Genomic DNA, 21,695 nt, shown 5'->3' with positions numbered 1-21,695 from the left:
TGTGCTTTGGCTTCTCTACGCTCCAGTGCAATCTTCAGAGTTTCTTCTGACATCCATTTTGGTCTTTTCTTCCTCTTCTGTCTTTGTAATGACCGTTTAGACTCTTCCTGGATGATACATTTGACATCCTCCCACAACTCATCTGGTTTTAGCTCATTAGTGTTCAAGGCCTCAAACCTGTTCCTAAGATGATTCTGAAATTCAGGTGGTATGAAATCAAAGTCATATTTTGGGTCCTGTGGATTCGGTTTAATTTTCCTCAGCTTCAGCTTGAATTTGCATATGAGTAGTTGGTGGTCTGTTCCACAATCAGCTCCTGACCTAGTTTTCACAGCTGATATTGAGCTTCTCCAGCGTTTTTTTCCACAGATGTAATCGATCTGATTCCTGTGCATACCATCTGGTGAAATCCATGTGCATAACCTGCGTTTATAAAATAAATACTATTATTATTGTTATTAAGTACTGTTGAGTCAGAATCAACTCATAACTGACTCTCCAGCAGGTTTTTGGAGAGAGTAAATAAAGAGATAAAACTGCCCATGTTTCTTTGGTAGGTATTTGAACTACATACCTTTGGGTTGACACTAAGATTCCTTATTACTAAACCTCCAGAGAGCTCCCTAGTGTTCTGACCATGAACCTATGGTAGGATATTTAATTTTTATATATGAGGGAGTGTCAAAGTATTTATAATCTTTGAAAACAAATAAATAAATCTTTTTGAAAAATAAGAAACATAAATGAATAATTTTTAGTAGAGATTGAAATTCTAGATATTTCATGATACTTCTGGGAAATGCTTCTGATACAGAATGTTAGTAATAAATTATTTTTTGTGCTCACTACTGCTATTCTTCTCCATATAGTACTGCCCTAAGAAAGAACTTTAGCACACTGTGAACAAATATATAATAATTACAGCTTTTGTCTTTACTCAGCAATTAGGAGATACTCAGTTTGAACCACAAGGTTAATTATGTTAACTTTATAGCAATGATTTTCATATTAGATTTGGAAGGTAGTCTAAAGACATGAAGTAGCACGTATTTGTCTTTAGAGTAAAGCTTTGAAAAAGTATATTTAGACATATCTAAGTATATAGCTTCTTGTTGTTGAGTACTATTGAGTCGTTAGGTGACTCGTATGAATGAAAGTCTTGGACACGGAAAACTTCCATCTTTTCTCTAAGTTCATAAAGTTTCCAGTGTTTTGGAAGTGGATGCTACTCCTGCTTCCAAGCCTATTTTAATATAGCTTATATATAAAAATATAGCTTTCTCTGGGGAAGGTAAGGAATAAAAAACTATTTTTTAAGAGGAATGAGTTTCTGTATTGTCTTATGGGAAGTCTTACTAGAGTTGATGGTCATACAATATGGGGATTATAATTAAAGTCACTAAATTGTGCACTTAAAATTGTTAAGTGGCTAATACTGGTTATATTTCACCACAATAAAATGATATATACATAAAAACACTTTCCTTTTAGTTAGTATGGTAAGAATTCAATTTATAACATTGTCTCAAGTAAGAAAAAAACAGGTAATGAACTTTCTCAATTTTTTAAAAAAAATTGTTTTTTCATTTTAGCATAACTGAAATCCATAACTTTATATTTTCCAAATGATTTCTCAGTAAGAACTATAGAAGAGAAACAGTATCAAATTTTATCCAATCACTATGTTACAATAAAACCCCTTGTAAGGTCTACCAGGAAATAAATTACTTTTTTGAAACACATGCCTTTAATACATTCAGCTGCTTTGGAGAAAGATGGACAGTCTCCTTCCAAGCAATTTAATGCCTCTGAAAATCTGCTGGAGAATGAGTTATGGGTCGGTTCCTAGTCTAAGGTACACAGCAGCAAAAAGAAAGTAATGTTTATTAGAAAAATGCAAGGAAACCATAATGAACTGTAGAGGAATTTTACATTAGATATGAGTTTGTAATCTTATGTTTCTTGAAAATCCATCCAGAGCAAGAATAGTAAAAAGGCTTACATTTGACAAGTCCTTAACAATATTTTTTAGATATTTAATCATTATTTGATGAAAACATTAATAATAATATATAAACAGACTGTTTCTTTGAAGAGAAATAGTTCTATGTTTACCATTTCAATATGGAGAAAACTCGGATAAAGAAAAGTCTTCTGTTTTGTTCTAATATGCAGACTGTTTATACTTTAGGATTATATAATATTTGTTTAGAAAGTACTACTAAATATTAATGTAGAAGTACATGACTATGTGTCACCCTGATAGTTTATGAAATCCAAAGCTGAATTCATCCAGAGGATACAAATTTAAAAGCTCCAGGAACTCAAATAAATCTTTCTTTTTAGGCTAGAACATTTTTCTCTCTGTAGATAAGCATATGTCTTACACTGGTAAAGGTCAAAACACTTGCTGATTTCTTGAAATGGCTTTCTAGATCGAGACTGTGGATTTAATAGAACATGGCTTAACTTTCTCAATTGCAAAAGCAGAACTGTTCTGCAAAGCAATGTTCAACAGGAATGGTAGATTTTAATTGGAAGAAAACCTACCCTTATGTTATAACCACATCCTGTACAGAAAGAATAGGATGCATTAGTTATTTGAATAATAATGAGAGGGAGCATTTGTGGCCTAGTGGCTAGAAGCTGCTCTGCAATCCTGAAGACACTTGGTTCCAATCCAGCAGCTGCTCTGTGGGAGAAGGACATGCACTCTCCTCCGGGGTGATTGCCTCTGAAAACTCACGAGAGAGTCAGCTATGGGTCGGTTCCTAGTTGATGGCACACAACAACAGTTATTTGAATAGGGAGAAGGGGAAAAGAAACAGGGTGTGAAGGGAAGTGCCATTTGTTCACTATTTTTTTCCAAATTCCCAAGACACTTTTCTGACATATGAGAGGTGCTAAACAAAACCCATTAATCAAACAAAAGATGTCCACTTTAAAGGTGCTCTTAAATCTCACATTTACTTGACAGGAAGCTTCTTTTGCACATGTAGCAAAATTTTCTGGTTGTAGCAGAATGAACAATCCCTTTGAATAAATAAGCCCTGCTTCCTCCCTTGTCTGTTCTTTAATTTCTTAATGAAATTGAGTTTAATGCTACAGGTTTTACTTGAATATTTAATTCAACATCGTGTTTTGCTGATATATACATGGCATTTTACATAGAAAAACCCAAAAATGTTTCTAGGGTTATATAAATGCTGATACTTTTAATTAACTTCTAGCGAAGCCTGCATGATTGTCAACCATCTCTAAGTACTGACATAAATTACTCTGAACTTATTTCCCATAACACTGAACATTACTTACACAGATATAATAGTCTATAGATGAAAATATAGATTATTTCCAGGGTTGTGAAGTAGAAGTAGTAGCTGAGTGATCAATTACTTAAGCAAACAAATAGATGCAGTACATGGCCCAGATGGTTTGAAATGAATGTTGTCTGGAAGTCCATTAGCTGAGCTATTTTTAAGACTCTCACATTATAAGTACCCAATATAGAAAATCACTGCAAGTGTTGATTAACTTAGAGAGTGTGTCTCGACAGAAAAATCATATTAACAGAGAGTTTGTCTTAGATATTAAAAAAAAGTTTGTGGAAAGTGAGTTTTCTAAGATTATTTTTGTTGTGTGTATTGTTGAGTTGGAACCAATCTATAGCTGACCCTCCATTGGGTTTTCAGAGGCAGTAAATTGCACAGAGGAGAGTGCTTACTTTTCTCCCACAGAGCAACTGGTGAATTTTTAACCACATAACTCTGTGCTGAGATGTATTGGTTCAGTGCCTGGGGAAATGGAGGTAGTAGATGTGTTAGATAGAGACAATGAGATTGACACAGGATAGAGAAGGGTTTAGGGTGGTTGTACATGCGGTTACTATGAGCCACAGGTGACTCAACAGCATATAACAATAACAATTACCTTTGTATTGGCAGCACTATTTCTTACCATTAAGCCAGCAGAGCTCCCTAAGATTATTATATGACATATTATTTTTTATATATGTTTTATGTGTATTTTTCAAATGGGTCTCTTTGCTTCCTTTCATTCTATAGAGTGGACTCACATCCTTACACCTTGCAGCCCAGGAAGATAAAGTGAATGTTGCTGAGATACTCACCAAACATGGAGCTGACCAGGATGCTCATACGAAGGTAAAGCAAATTATTATCAATACTGTGGCAGACTCCAAGTTAGAAAATTCCCAGTCACCTCTACTTGCATCACCCTGACTCCATGTCTCACATATTGTTTATTTCACTCTGAAATTTAGCTTAATCATTACTCTTTTATCATGAGCCTTGAGCCTTAGTTAATTACTCATAGACATATTACAAAAGCCAATTGTCATTTATTGATTTACTAATTAGTTAATTCATAGCAATAGTTGTAATTCATCTACATTGCAGTTCATAAATTCACCACAACATATTGATTCCTCAATTCATAGCAAGCATTAAACAGTTAATTGCAACTTATCTGCATTGCAGTTCATAAATTCATCGTAACGTATTGATTCATCAACAGTGGAGAATATTCCCTCACCCCAGGATCCCACTCATCTCCTTCTTTTGCCTCTCATGGTCATTCTTGCAGTTGGGGGCTTCTCAGTTAGCAGTTGAATGTAGCCAGGGCCCATTGGTGTGGGCAGAATCTTCCATTGTTTCATTAACTCATGTCCATCAGTGTAGACCAGAGTTCTTGGCTCTGAAAAGAGCCCTTAGATCTTTGGCCCTAAAAAGAGACTGCGGATCTTCAGGATTTAGCTCATTGTAAAGTGCAGAGAGAGATTTGCTGGGCACAGCCAGAATTTATTTACTCTAGCTTCCCCGATTTACATTATGGTGAGGCAAGTGGGACATGCTGGGACATGTTGAATAAAATTTGGGTTTGATCAATCATGTTCAACACTAGTTGTATTTTCGTGGCAACATGGGCAGTAACCAGTCATATCTCCTCATCAAGGGTCTGCACCTGTTATGGTCAGTGAGGCCCCAGAGCCACTATGTTTTCACAAATATTCTTAATATAATTTCTAACAACAAATTCCTAACATATTCCTTATTTTCATTTCTAACATATAATATAGCAAGTTCTTAACATATTATTTTATTTTTAACATATAACAAGTTCTTAACATATTTCTTCTTTCTAATGTATAGCAGATTCCCAATGTATTTCTTATTCATAAATGCACAAATTATGTTCTCTTAGTAACATGGGCAGTAACAAGTTACATTCCTTTATCAGGATTCACACATTATCAATTATATTTCCTTATCAAGGGTTTACACCTACTATGGTCAATGGGGCTCTAGACCTCAAAGAGGCTTATTTAGGTGTGTTAAACTGCTAGTATATTTTTTCACAAATATTCTTATTTCTATACTTAAGCATTAAATTAATCTTTATATTTTTCCACAGCAAACATATTTCATAATCTGTGCTACAGCAAACTTATATTTCATATGTGTTACAGCAAAATTAGAATATTTTTCTTAAACTGCTCATAACACTCTTTCCTGCCCATAAATCTGCTGTGACTCTTCATTTCTCTGCTTTACCCAAATCTACATGGTTAGTCTGATGTTATGGTCATCATGAAAAGGCACCAATTTTGCAGGCTTATTGGTATATTCCCTTATAGCTTCATCTAGTCCAGACAACTTGCTGTTTCTTTCAGGTGCTTGCTAACCTCCAGGTTCTTAGAGCTGGAATGACCTCCACTTCTCCTTTTAATTATCGTGTTGTTATTGATTGCCATCGAGTTGAGCACGACTCGTAGTGACCCTATGAACAAAAGACTTGAAGCTTTTCTATAACTATCATTGTTTCTTAAAGTTCATAGAGTTTCCAGAGGCATATTGTTTAGGAAGTGGATGCCACTCCTGCTTCAAAACCTGTCTTAAATTGGGAGCTACACCAAACACTGTCCACCATGGGTAACCTTTATGGTATTTGACACCCCAATGGCAAAAGGTTCAACATCATAGCAACCCCAGGTTACCTCTGTACAGCAAATTGACAGAAGAGTGCTCTACCACTTAGAAGAATGTTCCTCCAAAATATAACAACTGTCTTTTAAATACAAAGGCCCTCTTCAAGGTCTTATTGATTCTGAACAAGAGCAGAGTCTGTCTCTCTTTCAGGTCATATTATTTATGCAGCTCACTTCTCTGCAGAGCTCTGGTGAGGAACTCTGGTGACCTACTTTGTAGGGAGTTGCACAGCTAACCCAAAGACTACAATTCTTTGGTGATTTTAAACCCCCAGCAGCTCCATGGGAGAAAGATAAGCAATCTTCTCTCATGAAATTTACAGCTTCAGAAACCCTCTGTAGAGTGAGCTATAAGTCAGTTTTAACTCAAGAGCAATGAGTTTTAGTTATTTGTCAGAGCAAGCCAAGCACATATCTCATTGTCCTTGCCAGTATTAAATTCTTTGTGGTCACAGATCTGTTTGTATTTATATTTGTACCTATACACTGCATATATTGTCTGCTAAATGGTATTTGTTCAGTCAAATTGAATTTTAACTAATCTAACCAGAAATGAAATGATATCAAATGCTTTCTACTTGAGTCTTAACTGCTAATACGGTAAAGTCTCTACCTTATTTGTTGATATGGTATTTTATTAATATTATTGTTACAGCTTGGTTATACTCCTTTAATTGTGGCCTGTCACTATGGAAACGTGAAAATGGTCAACTTTCTTCTGAAGCAGGGAGCAAATGTCAATGCAAAAACCAAGGTAAAATATTGTACTAATTTTAATATTCTGTAAGCAAAAAGGGAGCTCTGGTGGCTTACTGATAAGGAGCTGTACTCTCAACTCCAATGTACTCACTTCCAATTCACCTGATACTCTGTGTGAGAAAGATAGGCAGTCTCCTCCCATGTGATTTACTGCCTCTGAAAACCTGCTAAGTCAGCCACGAGTGAATTTTGTCTTGATAGTACACAATAACAACAGCATTAGCAAACAGGTTCAGGTACCTATAAATTTCACGAGTTCACCATGGCTACAGGTTGTGTCCTTTTAAAAAAATTTTATGTTTTCCAAAGAGATTTATAAGAAATAATAAAATTTTAAGCTTCTGTGGCACTTTTCATTCCAGTAATCTTTGCTAGCCATTATCATCTGACCTCTTATATTGTAGAGTTAAAGTAAACTGGCATGTTATTGTCGTTAAGTGCCATTGAATTGACTATGACTATGAACAATGGATCTGAACCTTGCCCCAAATGGTGCCATCCTTATCATCTCTGACATCCTTGAGCCCGACACTACAGTCACTAAGTCAACCCATCTTGTTGAGGGTTTCCCCTCCTTGGCTGACTCTTTGCTTCACTTTTCCAAGCATATTGTCTTTTTTCAAAGACTGGACCCCCTTAACAACATGCCCAAAGTTTGTGACAATTTATTACATCATTTTCATAGATAAGCTGTCTAGAGGCCCTGTGGTCAGGGCATTGGAATGTTAACCGAAAGGTCAGCAGTACAAGCCTAATAGCCTCTCTTAGAAGAAAGAAGGCATCAGCTTCTATAAAGACCTATATCCAAGGAAACCCTATAGGACTCTATCATATAGGGTTACTGTGAGTTGAGATCTACTCTGTAACAGTGGAGGGCTTTATACAATAGAATCCTGTCTGAACATTTTGATATCATAGCATATTCTATTTAAATTTCTTTAGAACTTTGGTACCTTCTTTTTTAATCTCTACCCTCTTTGAGGAAATACAAATAAGTAGATTACATTGCATGTTTTTCATATTTTGAGCTCTATTGCATTAGGAACATCAGAAAGCCATTCTCAGTGAGAAATCATATGTAAGAGCTGGGCTGGAAATTCTCAAATATGTAATGCAGAAATCATCTTATTCCCATTGTTTTCCTCCAGAGATTTTGTTTAAAGGATTCTATTCATCAAAGCCCACCTTGTCATCCCTGACATACCTGTGAGGCCAGTTCAGGATACTGTAAGGTTCAGAGCATTGTTCATTGGATTACTGTGAGTCACAGTCAACTTGATGACATGTAATGACAGTCATCATGAAAGGGTAGAACATGATATTGTATTTCAGTTTACTCATATTCATTCATGAGGAAATAAATATGTGTAAATTACTGCTAAGATATATAATAAGGAGCAGAAATTGTACAATGTGCCAGACTGTTAACTAAAAGATAAGTTAACTACAGTTAACTTTTAGCTAAGAATGTTAACTAATAGCAGTGGGAATTCACCAGTATCTGTGAGAAAGATGGGTAGTCTCATCCTGTGAAGATTTATAGCCTCAGAAACCAGAGAAATGATAGTAGTTGGACTGAATTGCAATAAGCTTTGGAATAAGGTTTAGGGAAGCCTAGGGTAGTGCAAACAGTGAAACTGTGTAACTGTTAACTTAAAGATTGGAAGCTTAAGTCAACCCAGAGGCACTTAGAAGAAAGTTGGCCTATTTTTCCTTTTTAATTTAAATGAGCTTGTGAAAACCTGATGGCACATACCCACAGGATACACACAGACACACAGAGGATACCATGAAACTCAATGGTAACTGATTTGGTTTTGTGGATTTTCTATGAAAAAGACAACTTGAAGCTAAAGGTTGCTGGGTCCAAAGAATAGGATGTGTGTGTGTGGTGGTGTGGGTGTGTTTACACCCCTGTAAAGTATATGCATCAAGAATTCTTAATTCTAGTTATGTTGCCACAGGATAGAGCAGGGTTTAGGGCTGTTGTGCATAGGGTCGCTATGAGTCGGAAACGACTCGATGGCACATAACAACAACAACAACAGTTATGTTGAGTGGGTTAAGATAAATTAGTATAGACAACACTCAGCAATAATCAAAGTCATTCTAGATATTATCACAGAGAACACAGAAAATTTTTGTAAATTAGTCTTTCTTTTTCTATCCTTTTCAGAAAGTCATAACAAAAATTATTTCCATAAGCAATTTTATTTAACATCTAATTTAAAATTAGCTGTTTTAAAAATGGTAAATATCGTGATTCAAACATTTAATATGACTCTTTACAAAAAGAACTGCTGCCAGAGTGTCTCTTAGAGGCAAGGATGGGAGACTTCATCTCACACAATTTGAGAATATTGTCAAGAGGGACCATATCCTGGCAAAGGACATCATGAGAGAAGGAGGAAAGGACTATAAGATGAACTGACACAAGAATGGATTTGCACCTGTTGAGATCTGTTGTTCTCCTAGTATCACTGTGAGTTGGAATAAACTTAATAGCACCAAGAACAACAACAATGGTTTCTGTGATGACCATTCAGGACTGGGCAGTAGTCCAGTCTGATGTGCATGATGTTGCCACGAGTTGGAAGGCTGACTTATTAGGAGCTAACAGCAGCAACCAAGTTTACACTCACTTATTGTATTCTCTTGAAGTTTATTTTGAGAAACTTATATGTTCTTTGTGTGTGTGTACAAGTTTGTTGGTTTGTTGTTGTTATTTGTTTTGTTGTTTTTTTTTTTTACATTTACAGAGATTTTGGATTTCCTTTCATATGTTCTAATACAAATCCTAGGGAGCTCTAGTGCCTTGGAAGCAGGAGTAGCATCCACTTCCTAAACAACATGCCTCTGGAAACTCTATGAACTTTGAGAAACAATAATTATAGAAAGGCTTCAGATCTTTTGTTCATAGGATTGCTATGAGTTGTCCTCAATTTGTATTACCAACCCAAAATACCTGGTTCAAATCTACCAGTGTCTCCAAGGAACAAAGCTTGGCATTTCATTCCTGTGTGATTTGCTCCTTCTGAAAACCCACTGTAGGGTCAGTTATAGGCCAATTCTGAGTCAATGGTACACGACAATATAAATGCTTAGGGAGGCTGGTGGCCTAATCCTTAAGGAGTTATACTGCTAACCCAAAGCTGGCACCTCTCAGGTGTCGCTGTACCTCCACTTCTCTCTACCACTAAATTCTTGAACATTCTTTAAGCCCACTTTGCGGCATCCTTCAAGCTCCTCCTTTTAATTATCTTCTTGTTGATTGCCATCAAGTAGAACAGGACTCAGTGACCCTATGAACAAAAGACCTGAAGCCTTTCAATAGCTATCATTGTTTCTCAAAGTTCATAGAGTTTCCAGAGGCATGTTGTTTAGATGCCATTCCTGCTTCCAAACCCACAAAACTAAATCAGTTGCCACTGAGTCTCATGGTACCCTACATATATGCCTTGGAATAAAGGACTGGCAATCTATTTTTAAAAATCAGCCCCTGGGAACCATTTGTAGCCATGGAATCTTTATTAAGTCAGAATGGACTCAAGATGAATTGGTGTTATCATTGCTTTGTTGTCCCTCAAAATAGCCTAGTAGTGTGTGTGTGTGTGTGTGTGTGTGTGTGTGTGAAGCTATAGCCAACTTGTCCCACACCTATCATCCACTAGAGTTTCTAGCATCTGCTAGATTTCTCACTAACTTTAACATAAGTTCCTTGGAAATCATGGATCACAAAGCTTTTGAGACTAAAATGCTAAAGAATTTAGTCTTTAGAGAAAAAATCAATCCATTGTTCATAGACATTTTTTGATAACTAATTAAAATTGATTCATGTAATTAATTTAAAAAATCTAATAAAATTCTTATTGTATGGTTCCTTTCTCATTATTCACTTAAATAAAATAATAAAACGTTTTCTCATGAGGACAAGTTACTCAGATTCCAATGAAGACTTCTATTGTTTCAGTGTACATGTGATGTTTTCTTTGATGAAAACTAGTCTCCGAACGAAATCAAGATTGTAGACTTTCTTTCAGCTTTGTTTGTTTAAAATTTTATTTTGCCTTCTTCGACTTTGAATCCTTAAAGCTAACCCAGACTTTTTTAGGAGTCTCGTGATATGCAAGCAGTGGTTTGTATGAGGACTGCAGTCCTCAGTCAAAGTCAATTTTACTCTTCCTTGTTTCCTGTAAAAGAACTCATAGTGATAATGTCCTTTCTCATTGTAAGTCTCCTCTCAGCCGAACCATTTTTAGTGCTAATCGGTGAACTAGAAGAATAATTTGCAGTCAGTTCATCTTACTCTTTTACCACAACATAAGGTGTGAGGGAGTATTTGCTGCTGAGAAATAGGTTCCTGGTGACTTTGAGCTCCAAATAAACAAACCATCTTGGATGCTTTTGTTTCAAATAAGACAAAGAGTTTGAAAATGAATGTTAACCTAGTTTTCCTCTCCCTCTGTCTGTTCCCTGCTGGTCCCACTGCTACTGTCATCCCCAGAATGGCTACACGCCTTTGCACCAGGCTGCCCAGCAGGGCCACACGCACATCATCAATGTCCTGCTTCAGCACGGAGCCAAACCCAACGCCACCACAGCGGTAAGAGAGCCAGCCAGCTACCCTAGCCATGTTTTCTTCTTCCTCCTCTCCTGTTCTGGTGACCTCTTGCTTGAACTGAGTTTTTAATACACCCTTAATTGCATGAGCTGCTGGATTATTTGAAGAAGTCCAAATGATTTCACTGGGTGTGTTTGCTGGTGAAGGAGAACGGACAGCCTGACTTTGGGGTCTCCTCTCTGGACAGTGGGTCTTCCACGTGGGCTGTTTAAACTGCTGGACTAACAGCTGGTTCTCAGATGTGAGCACCAGTCAACCCCTCCCTGCTGGCCGGCTTAAGGTAGCCCAGTTTCTAAGGCTGCTGGCTGGGAGGAAGCTCATTGAATGTGGAGCCATTGAAATGTAAACTAAGTGCTGCAATTAAACAAACAGGGATCCCCAGTGGCCCCAGGCTGGAGCCTGGAATGCTGTCTTTTGTTTTTTTGATACAGGCTGAGCTTCTTCACAGCTGCAGCTAAAAATGTTATGCCTTCTCCATGGTCACGTTTTACCTGTAGCAGAAAGTGTGACTTCTCATGAAGAAGAAATACACCTCTTACTGTTAAGTTTCTGGAGACAGCAACCTCAATTCACAAAACGCTTTCATTAGCACAATAAAGTATCTGTAGAAATATCTGACAATCTTAGGGTTAAAGCATCAAGTGCTTTTTTATTAGAAAGAGCAGGCAGATGTAAGCTTGTTGTGTTACCATGGTGACACGGGCTATAGTCTAAAGAAGTTGCAAAGACAAATTTAGATGTAATGGTAAAAACTAGTGATTTTCCTAAGCTGTGTCTTGTTTTGGAAGGAAATGCTGGCTCATGCAGAGCAGCGGGTGATCTCATTGGCTCTCATCTCAGTCCTCCCTCTCCTTTCTCACTCTCTTTTCTCTCTTTCACTCTCTTTAGAATGGCAACACCGCCCTGGCGATTGCTAAGCGTCTGGGCTACATCTCGGTGGTCGACACCCTGAAGGTCGTGACAGAGGAGGTGACCACCACCACCACGGTGAGTACCCGTCACTGATGCTCTGCCCTTGTTGTCCTGGCTCACTATTTACACACTTTTGTCACTTAGAAAGTGTTTTGAGCTTTTTGGTTCCGAACTTCTTTTGATGATTGCTTGGTCAAACATACATAGGAGATGGAAATGCATTTGCCTGCCGTGAGCGCATAAGTTTCCCTTTCAGTCAGCATAAATGAATATAAAAGGTGTGACTATAGTTGAATATCTAGTCCTTTTTCCTGCGATTGGCCACTTTTTTTCCGGCTCTCCTGCTCTCTTTTGCTCTAGTTGCCTGCGTGACACCTACTGCTGGCAGGGAGATAGGGCATTCATCAGCGAACTTCAGGGTGGATGGAGCCGCATGAGGCACTGGGATCCAGGACTGACTGACTTCTGGGTCAAATGTATTCCCACTAAGAACAATTCATTCTTATTCTTCTCCTTATTTCTAATAGTTAAGTTTTACTAAAAAAGTATGCTTACATATTCTTTATAGGTGGAAGGAACTTTGCTGGTACTGTGATAGAGTTCATATTGTAAAAAGTGATTATAAGAAATTATTAAAACACCAAACACAAAACCCCACAATGATTATCATCAGCCATTGCCAGTGAAATTCTAGAAGAGTGAAGGCCATACAATGAGTTCTGAGAATGAGAGGTTCCAGTTGGAGCAAAGTTTAAAGAGGGCCCCTAAGGGCAGGGTGTGTGTCTTAATTTGAAGTGGAAATTCTATTAATATTTGCCTCTATTTTTTAATTAACTTTTTTTTACATTGAAGCTTGAGGTAGAAGAATTCTTTTACCTTTGCAAAGTAGAAAAATAGAACAGTAGTAGGATGCTAGATTATTTTTAGGTACAATAAGAACATAAATCAACAAAAAGTCCTAAAGGGTGTTTAGTATAAGCCTCAAGCTAGGGGTGATGCATATGGAGTTTGGGAACATTTAGTTCTTTTTCACAGTGATGAAGAAAAAGAAGGGAATTTTGTTCTGTGCTGGCAGCAAGGTCTGTTGACATACACTGAGGTAAATAGAATATAACTGGTTTGATGTGAAGTTATGAATAAAGTGGGATATGATTTATTAATGAGTTGTAAGACACACACTGAATTTCCATGACAGAATAACTCTGTTTATTTTCTCAAGCAGACTCATAAAATTTTGACCAAAATACCACAATATTTTTTAAGATTTAAAGTTTAGCTTTAATAAATTATATAGGAGAAAAGTACACGTGTCTCTGCTTAGTGCCATACTTACTATATACTGATCACTATATACTGATTTTTGTTAGTTGCCATCGAGCTGATTTCAACTCGTGCATACAGAGAGTAGAACTGCCAACCCTAAGGTTTTCAAACTTGTGACCAGAGACAACTGTGGATGGGTTCAAATCACCAGCCTTTCAGCTAAGAGTCAGTCTTTATCCTTTTCATCCTACAGTGACTCTTCATTAGACCAAATCTTAATGACTATTTTGTTTCTACATGGTTTCTTGTATTGGAAACTTCTTCATATAAGAGGGCATGTCTGACAGCCTTGTAATTACCACACAGGAAAGCAGTGCTGTTAGTGGCAAGATTGACCAAACACCTGTTTGGTCTTAAAAGTTTTTTGTCAACTCTGTGAATTATTTAAGTACATTTTTGTCAAGTTACCACTAGATGGCAAAGTTGCATCTTTCTGCTGTCTTGAGTTTGCTTTCCTTCCACTTCTTTCATTAAATAATTTATTTATTCAGTGTTTATTGAATGTAAAATATAGTTGGATTCTATGCCAACTGCTGAAGAATTATCAGTGGCTAACACATTATTCCTCCTACAAAATATGTATCCGGTATTGGTAGTTGAGAATGAAAGTTGGAATTTTTAAGGAAATAAATTCTTCAACTACAACAAAATTATATTATTTACCTTTCTAGTTGCAAAGTGGTTAAGAATATATATGTAAAAACTTGGCAACTTTAAACACAATGTATTGTTTAAAAAACATTTATCTTTCCAAATGTCCTTCCTAAATAAATAACTTCTTAAACATCATCATCATCTAGCTTTAGAAACAACATACCAAACTGGTGTCATAGTCCATAGGAATTTGTGCTGCAAAAGACTACACCTCTATGGTTGTTTGAATCCACAAGCAACTTCACAGGAACAAAAGATGGATCATCTCCTCTCACGTAGTTTTCAGCCTCAAACCCAGTGGAGTGTTAGCTTTGAGGGTTCAGCAATGAGTTTTAAGTTGAGTGCCTTCTCTGATTGGTTTCACTGTTAACTTTCTAACTGCCCAGATGAACATTGCTCCAACAAATTCAAGTTTCTAAGTGAAAAGCCAATGTACAAATATAATACTTGATAGCATTTTAATTTTCAGTTATTTTCAGTAAGAATCACTGTTCACAGTAACTACCAAGTCCTCTTTATCTGAATGGGTAGACTCAGCGGCTACAAGTTTTGATGATGTTATATTTTTATTTCCTGCTTGTCTTAAAATTGAATTCCTCTCTTAGAACTAGACTCTCTTAACATTGTCAGTTTTATTGATCTACCAAGCAGAATACGGCATATGGTCGAAAATACTTATCTCTTGTGTAAGTAATTTTTGTATACCCACCTCTCTTTGTTAAAAAGATTTTCAATCTTGCCTTAACCTACATAGTGATGTTACATCTTAATGACATTAAAATAAAAATTAATATTTTGTAATTGCCAATATTCCAACTGTAAAGTATAGAAAAAGGATTTAAATTTAGGTTTCAGATTCCAAATTTCATTGGCTTTAACTACTTTGTAGTAACTGATTGTTGTCAGAGCCAGTTCACAGCAAACCATTCATCAGTTTTCAGAAGCAATGAATTGTATGGTAGGAGATTGCCCATCCATCTCCCACAGAGCACTTAGTGGATTTGAACCACATACCTTTGGAATTGCAGTTCAGTGTCTTAGCACTAGACTACTAGAGCTCTTTAATATCTGATTAATGGTGAGGAGTTGTGCTGCCAACACCAAGTTAAGTGTTCAAATCGTGGGAGAAAGATGAGGAATTTCCTTCTGTGTGATTTACTGCCTCTGAAAACCCACTGGAGGGTCAGCTATGGGTTGGTTCTGACTCAGTCATATGCAGTAAGAACAACAAACAACACCTCTTTAGAAGCTATAGCATCAGATTGTTAAAAGTAGTTTAGTAGGAATTACTGTGAAAGGGATACTTTCACCAATAACATATAATGTATTTTTTGATGAAAACATTGTCTTTTTCTGTATAACTTCCTAAAGTCTATAAAGATGAAAAAATTCATTTCTGTTGAGTCAGAACCAACATGCAGCTCACCCACCATGTACAGCTCATCCAAGACTGTAAGTGATCAGAGAAGAAATGGCTCCTTTTTCTCCATTGCAGCTATTAGTGGATTTGAACCATCAGAGAGGTGCCCCCTTTGGGTTAGAAGTGTAACTCCCTGTGGATTGTGTCAGTCCTTAGATTTACTAAAAATAATTTATAACTACTAATGGAAGGTAGCAAATAGTGCAAAAGGCAATTTTTAAATTACAGAAATTAATAAAATTAAATTTAATATTTTTAATATTTAAGTTTAGTAGTTAGTGTCTAACTATATAATTAGCATAATTTAACTTCAGTTGAATTCACAGGATATTGAACAGCCATGTGAGTTCTTTTTAATCAAAGAAAGTTTTCTTTGCTTTTCCCTCCTTCCAGAATTCTTTGTCCTGAAGAATGAATAAACTCATTGTGTAGCAAAAAGCGTAAAGCAGTAAAGGAAAGGTCTCTTCTAAAGAAATTTCTGAAACAGTTTGGAATCTTAGCTTGTTTCTTTAACTTAGGCTTTTCTAACTTTGCTTTGCAAAAACCCAGCAGGGGACAGGAGACAGTTTAACATTCCCTTGAGATTACAATCACTTTATATTTGCTGGAAAGGACATCATACAGAGGGACATAGTTTTGGCAGCAGAAGCCAACTAGTTCAATCTCTTAATGTGGTTTGGAAGAACTGTCAAATATGATGCATCTGACTTTACTTACGATGCATCTTTACTTAACTGATGAGTTATTAACAATTATCTTATTATTTGTACAGTCTTCATTATTTTTTCCTAATGTTAGTTATATTTATTATTTGCTTCCTATAGATCTGTAGAGACCTCTGGTGACATAGTGGTCAGAAGCTGCACTGCTATCTCAAATGGTCTCAGTTCAAACCTACCAACTGCTCCAATGGAAGATAGGCAATCTCCTCCTGTGTGATTACTACCTGTGAAAACTCACTGCAGGGTCAGCTATGAGATAGCTGTAACTTGATGGCACACAACAACAGCAAATCACATCACATGAGAATTGATTTTCTTTCTCTGATGGAGAAGCTGGTGGATTCAAACTGTACATCTTTGTGTTGCCAGTGTAGCTTCTTACCATTAGGCTACCAGTGCTCCCTTAAATAGTCATTGATATGTAGAGCAGAAAGAACTAAACATTACTGAAATGACAATAGTAAAATATTATATCTTTATATTGTCGTTTAAACATTAGAGAATTACAGGCATTGAAAACATATAGGTATTCAAACTCCCAAGAGTTATCTGGTGCTATATGACTTAAGTGGGAATCATGTGGCAATGCAATAAGAATATATAAAGTACTTTGCAAACTTTGGAGGTAAAGTCAGTATATCTTTAATTTGAATATAGCTTCATTGACTAGAAGGCTAAATTGTTGTTCTTTAATAAACAATATCAAGAATGTCATTTATATATGTATTTTTAATGTCCATGGATGAGTGATAATATACAAAATCAAATCTGCTACCACTGAATTGATTTTGACTTATAATGACCCTCCACTGGGTTGCATAGACTTCAATTCCTTATGAAAGGAGACTGCCTATTACACACTATAATAATTTAGAAGACATCTGATCAACTGACTGGAAGAGATCCATATTTGTTCTTATTCCCAAAGAAGATGACCCAACAGAATTTGGAAATTATCAAACAGTATCATTAATACCACATGCTAGTAAGACCTTGCTGAAGGTTATTAAAAATGGTTAGAACACTTCATCAGCAGGAACTGCTAGAAAGTCAAACAGGATTCAGAGGAGGCTGTGACATTAAGGATATTATTGCTGACATCAGACATATCCTGGTTGAAAGCAGAAAACACCAAAAGAAAATTCATGTGTGCTTTATTGAGTATGTAAAATCATTTGACTGTGTGGATCATAGTAAATTATGGCTAATATTGAGAAGAATGAGAATCTCTTACCACCTAATTGTGCTCATGAGAAAAACATACCTAGATGAACTAGGTTTGTCTAAAAAAAACAAGGAAACATTTCATAGTTTAAATCGAGAAAAGTATGTGTAAGAATGGTATCATTTTTCCATACCTATTTAGTCCATTTGCTGAGCACATCATATGAGAAGCTGGACTGTATGAAGAAGAATGTGATAGCAAGATTAGAGGAAGACTCATCAAAGCCTGCATTATGCAAATGGCACGACCTTGGCTTGCAGAAAACAAAGAGGATTTGAGACATTTGTTTCAGAAGACCAAAGACTAAAGCCATCAATATGGATTACATCTCAATATCAAGAAAAGAAAAATCCTCACTACTGGACCAATAGGCAACATCATGATAGATGGAAGAAAAAATGATATTGTCAATGATTTAGTTGTACTTGAATCCAAAATCAATATCCAGGGTAGCAGCAGTCAATAAATCAAAAGATTTGTTGTACTGAAAAAAAAATCAGGTGTCAAGGACCTCTCCAAAGTGCCAAAGAGCAATGATTTCAGTTTAAAGACTAAGATACACTGGATTCAAGCCATGGTCTTTTAAATTCATTCTTATGATTCAAAAATTTAGACAATGAATAAAGGTAACAGAATGCCTTTGAGTTGTGGTTTTGGAGAAGAATCTCAGTATCCCATGGAAAATAACAAATACATTTTCAATTAAGGTACAGCAAGTTACAGGCAAAGATGGCTAAACTTCATCTCATTTTGGACATGGTGTCAGAAGGGACAAGTCCTTAAAATAGGACATCATGCTGTGAAAGATGGAAGGAAGAGAAAAAGAAGGCTCCTAGCAAGAAGGATTGGCATAGTGACTGTAAGTTGTCAATGAATTCATCTTACTTGGATTCACAATCAACACACTTGGTACCAGCAGACAGGAGATCAGGAGTAGTATTGCATTGCAGTCAGGGACCTCTCCGAATACTGAGAAGCAGTGATGTCCATTGGGAGACTAAGGTGCCCCTTATTCAGCCATGGTCTATTCAGCCATTTACCATGCATTTGAAAGCTGGCCATTGCATACGAATGCCAGAAGGAGAATTTTTAGATAAAAGTACTTAATATCTGCTGACACAGCAACAGTATATCCTCGAGAAATTTCAGGGAGAATGTTCCTTGAAGGCAAAGATGGCAAAGGTTTGTCTCAAGTACTATTGGCATGTTGTTAGGAAAGGCTATTCCTTGGAAAGGGACATCATGCTTGGAAAAATATGCAGAGCAGGTGAAAAAGAGGAAGATCCTCAACCAGATAGAGTGACACAATGACTGCAACAGTGGGTTCAGTGAATCATCAGGTTGCAGCAATCAACCCTAGTTCACAGCATGGATAATCTTCTCTTCATCTGGTTAACTCATCCCCAGCCATCAGTTGCTAGGTTTAAATGGGCATCAGCTACAAGCTGAAGAGATCATACTTCTTCCTGTATTCCAGACCTTTGGTCTCCTCACACAGCCCTACCCCCTAAATGGGGCCAAGTCGATTCAACAGGCCAGAAAGTGCAGTACAGGGTGACCCCAGATTAGAAGGATTAATGCAGTAACTGGAGGGATGAGGGTAGGTGTGTCAGAGTCAGTGAGATAGGCTCAGGATAGAGCAGGTTTTAGAGATACTGGGCACAGGGTCGCTATGAGTCATAGTCAAAGCAAAGATACATAACAACAGTGTAATGATCAAACAACATATTATAATAGTCTATAGAACTCATTCACTCAACACACTTATTGCCTACCTTCTATTTGTCAGATGCATGTTTTTGCCATTCCTACGTCATGTTTATTTTCAGCGAATAAAAGTCTATACAGTTATGTAAGTATCACAAGCAACATGCTGTATAAGGATCAAATAGAGCCTTTCCTTTTTTATTTTCATTCTATTTTTTCATCAGATTATATATACACAAAGAAAAATCTATTTAATCATTATCTTTGTTTTAGTTTTTTAAGTAACTATATCATAAGTCTGTTAAAGACATATTTTTTTAAAGTTTAAAATTCCTTAATTTTTTATTCCTGCCATCACTACCACAATTTATAGGGCAATATACCTGATGTAATGAATAGAAAAAGACAAAGCTACAACAGATAAAAGATCTCAGGAATGTGAATACGTATTTTAGAAGCATGCAGCATCATGATAGACATGAAGAGATTGATATTCTTAACAGCTTCAGTTTGCTTCACTCCAAAATTAACACTTTTGGTACCAGCAGCCAGGAAAGTAAAAGACAAATCACATTCGAAAAGTCTGCTGTCAGGGATCTCTCCAGAGGACTGAAGGGCAGTCTAGAGACTAAAGTGTGCCTGATCCAGGCCATAGTATTTGCAATTACTTGTTATGGGTGGACTAGGAATGATAGAAGGAGAATTAATGTCTTTGGGCTGTGGTGCTGTGGAGGAGTACTGAATATACCATGGACTGCTAGGAGAACAAACAGGTTTCATGCTAGAGAGGGTGATACCAGGCTTCTCCTTGGAGGCAAGGATTCTGAAGCTGTGTCTTACATAGTTTGGACGTGTTGCAAGGAGGGATCAGTCCTTGGAGAGGGATATCGTGCTTGGAAGGATGGAGGGACAGCACAAGAGAGGAAGACTCTCAATAAGATTGATTGATTGATTCAGTGAGGGGGGATAATGGTGGTAAGTGTGTCAGAAACAATAAGGTTGGCACAGAATAGAGCAGGGTTTAGGGCTGTTGTATATAGGGTCTTTATGAGTCGCAAGCGATTCAACGGCATATAACAACAACAGCAACAACAACAACAACGTATTTTTGCTGCTGTGGAAAATTCTTACTCTGATTCACTCTTGTATGAGACAGGTAAGACAGATGAATTTGTTTATCTGTGATGCTCTAGGGACTAGCAAATGATGCTTCTGGGGTACAGAGCTAAAGATAAACACAATGAAACAAACGCATGTAAGAATGTCAAGCTACTGTTCACCAAGGGGTTTTTTCCAATGGGAGCCAAGAAAATATGAATAAGATTTCTGGTGAAAGAAAGAATAAGTGGAAAATCTTAGGGCCAAGAGAGAACGTGTGTGTGTGTGTGTGTGTGTGTGTGTGTGTGTGTGTAAAACCTGATGATGAAATGAAACTAGTTCCACACAGTGTAGATTAAAGTGAGAGATAAGGCCTCCTGACCTCTCCTTACTAAATCACAAAGAGCCTTCTGAGTCTTATCCTGGGAAAAAAATGGAAAGTCTTTGAAAGGTTTGTATAGTGTAACATTGTGACTTAATCAGTTCCTCTTTTCATATATGTCCTCACACCCACACAGGGACTTAAACACATGTATATATAGGAGCTGTGGTGACCTAGTAGGTAAAGAAGCTTCCAACTCAAAGGCAGACAGGTCAAATCTACCAGCTGTTTTGTCTTATGAGAGAAAGATTAGTAATTATCTCCCATGGATTTATAGTCTAAGAAAGCTTGCTGCTGGAGGGTCAGCTATGAGTCAGATACACATAACTGTGTGTGTGTGTGTGTGTGTGTGTGTGTGTGTGTGTGTGTGTAAGCACACGCGCATACGTATCCATTTAAAATAGTCTATTGCATTTCCTCAAAAATACATTCGAAGTTGTTGTTTTTAGACAAAAAAAAAGTACCAATAGGAGATACTGAGGAATTTGAGCAAGTCTACATGTCACGTCTATCTTAACAAAATTTAAAAGCCTGAACAACCTATGCATTGTATTTTGGTAGCCTTAATGGAAAATTTTACACTTAGAGTTGTGGAATTTCCAATTCATACATAGTTTCATAATGATGTCATAGTGGGTGCATATGTTTTCAACACTTAAGTGGGAAATAGGAAGTTTAGAGTAAACACTCTTAGGGTGAGATGTGGATTTAGCCTTTCTTTATTCTTTTTCAATCACTAATATCCTGCTGTTTGGGACAGTGTCTGGCATATAGTCAACACCCAAAATATTTCTTAAGTGCATTGTGACTGAAAAAGTTAAGAGGCCCTTCATTGTTAAGGTTAATCTGATATTCAATTAGAATA

At 36.8% G+C, this 21,695-nt stretch overlaps 1 protein-coding gene across 3 annotated transcripts in view; it reads left to right on the top strand.

Annotated features, from left to right (window-relative positions):
* ANK2 (ankyrin 2, neuronal) overlaps positions 1 to 21,695 on the top strand; it is an 843,213-nt gene that overhangs the window by 709,137 nt on the left and 112,381 nt on the right. For all 3 annotated transcript variants that reach the window (XM_006881082.1, XM_006881081.1, XM_006881083.1), the window contains 4 exons: positions 4,065 to 4,163; positions 6,663 to 6,761; positions 11,271 to 11,369; positions 12,276 to 12,374. In XM_006881082.1, the coding sequence (XP_006881144.1) occupies positions 4,065 to 4,163; positions 6,663 to 6,761; positions 11,271 to 11,369; positions 12,276 to 12,374 (396 nt within the window). The remainder of the gene's footprint in view (positions 1 to 4,064; positions 4,164 to 6,662; positions 6,762 to 11,270; positions 11,370 to 12,275; positions 12,375 to 21,695) is intronic.

Source organism: Elephantulus edwardii, unplaced genomic scaffold, assembly GCF_000299155.1.
Source record: "Elephantulus edwardii isolate Elephantulus edwardi_28Jun2011 unplaced genomic scaffold, EleEdw1.0 scaffold00012, whole genome shotgun sequence".
Lineage (NCBI taxonomy): Eukaryota > Metazoa > Chordata > Mammalia > Macroscelidea > Macroscelididae > Elephantulus > Elephantulus edwardii.
This window is presented reverse-complemented; position numbering and strand designations above follow the sequence as displayed.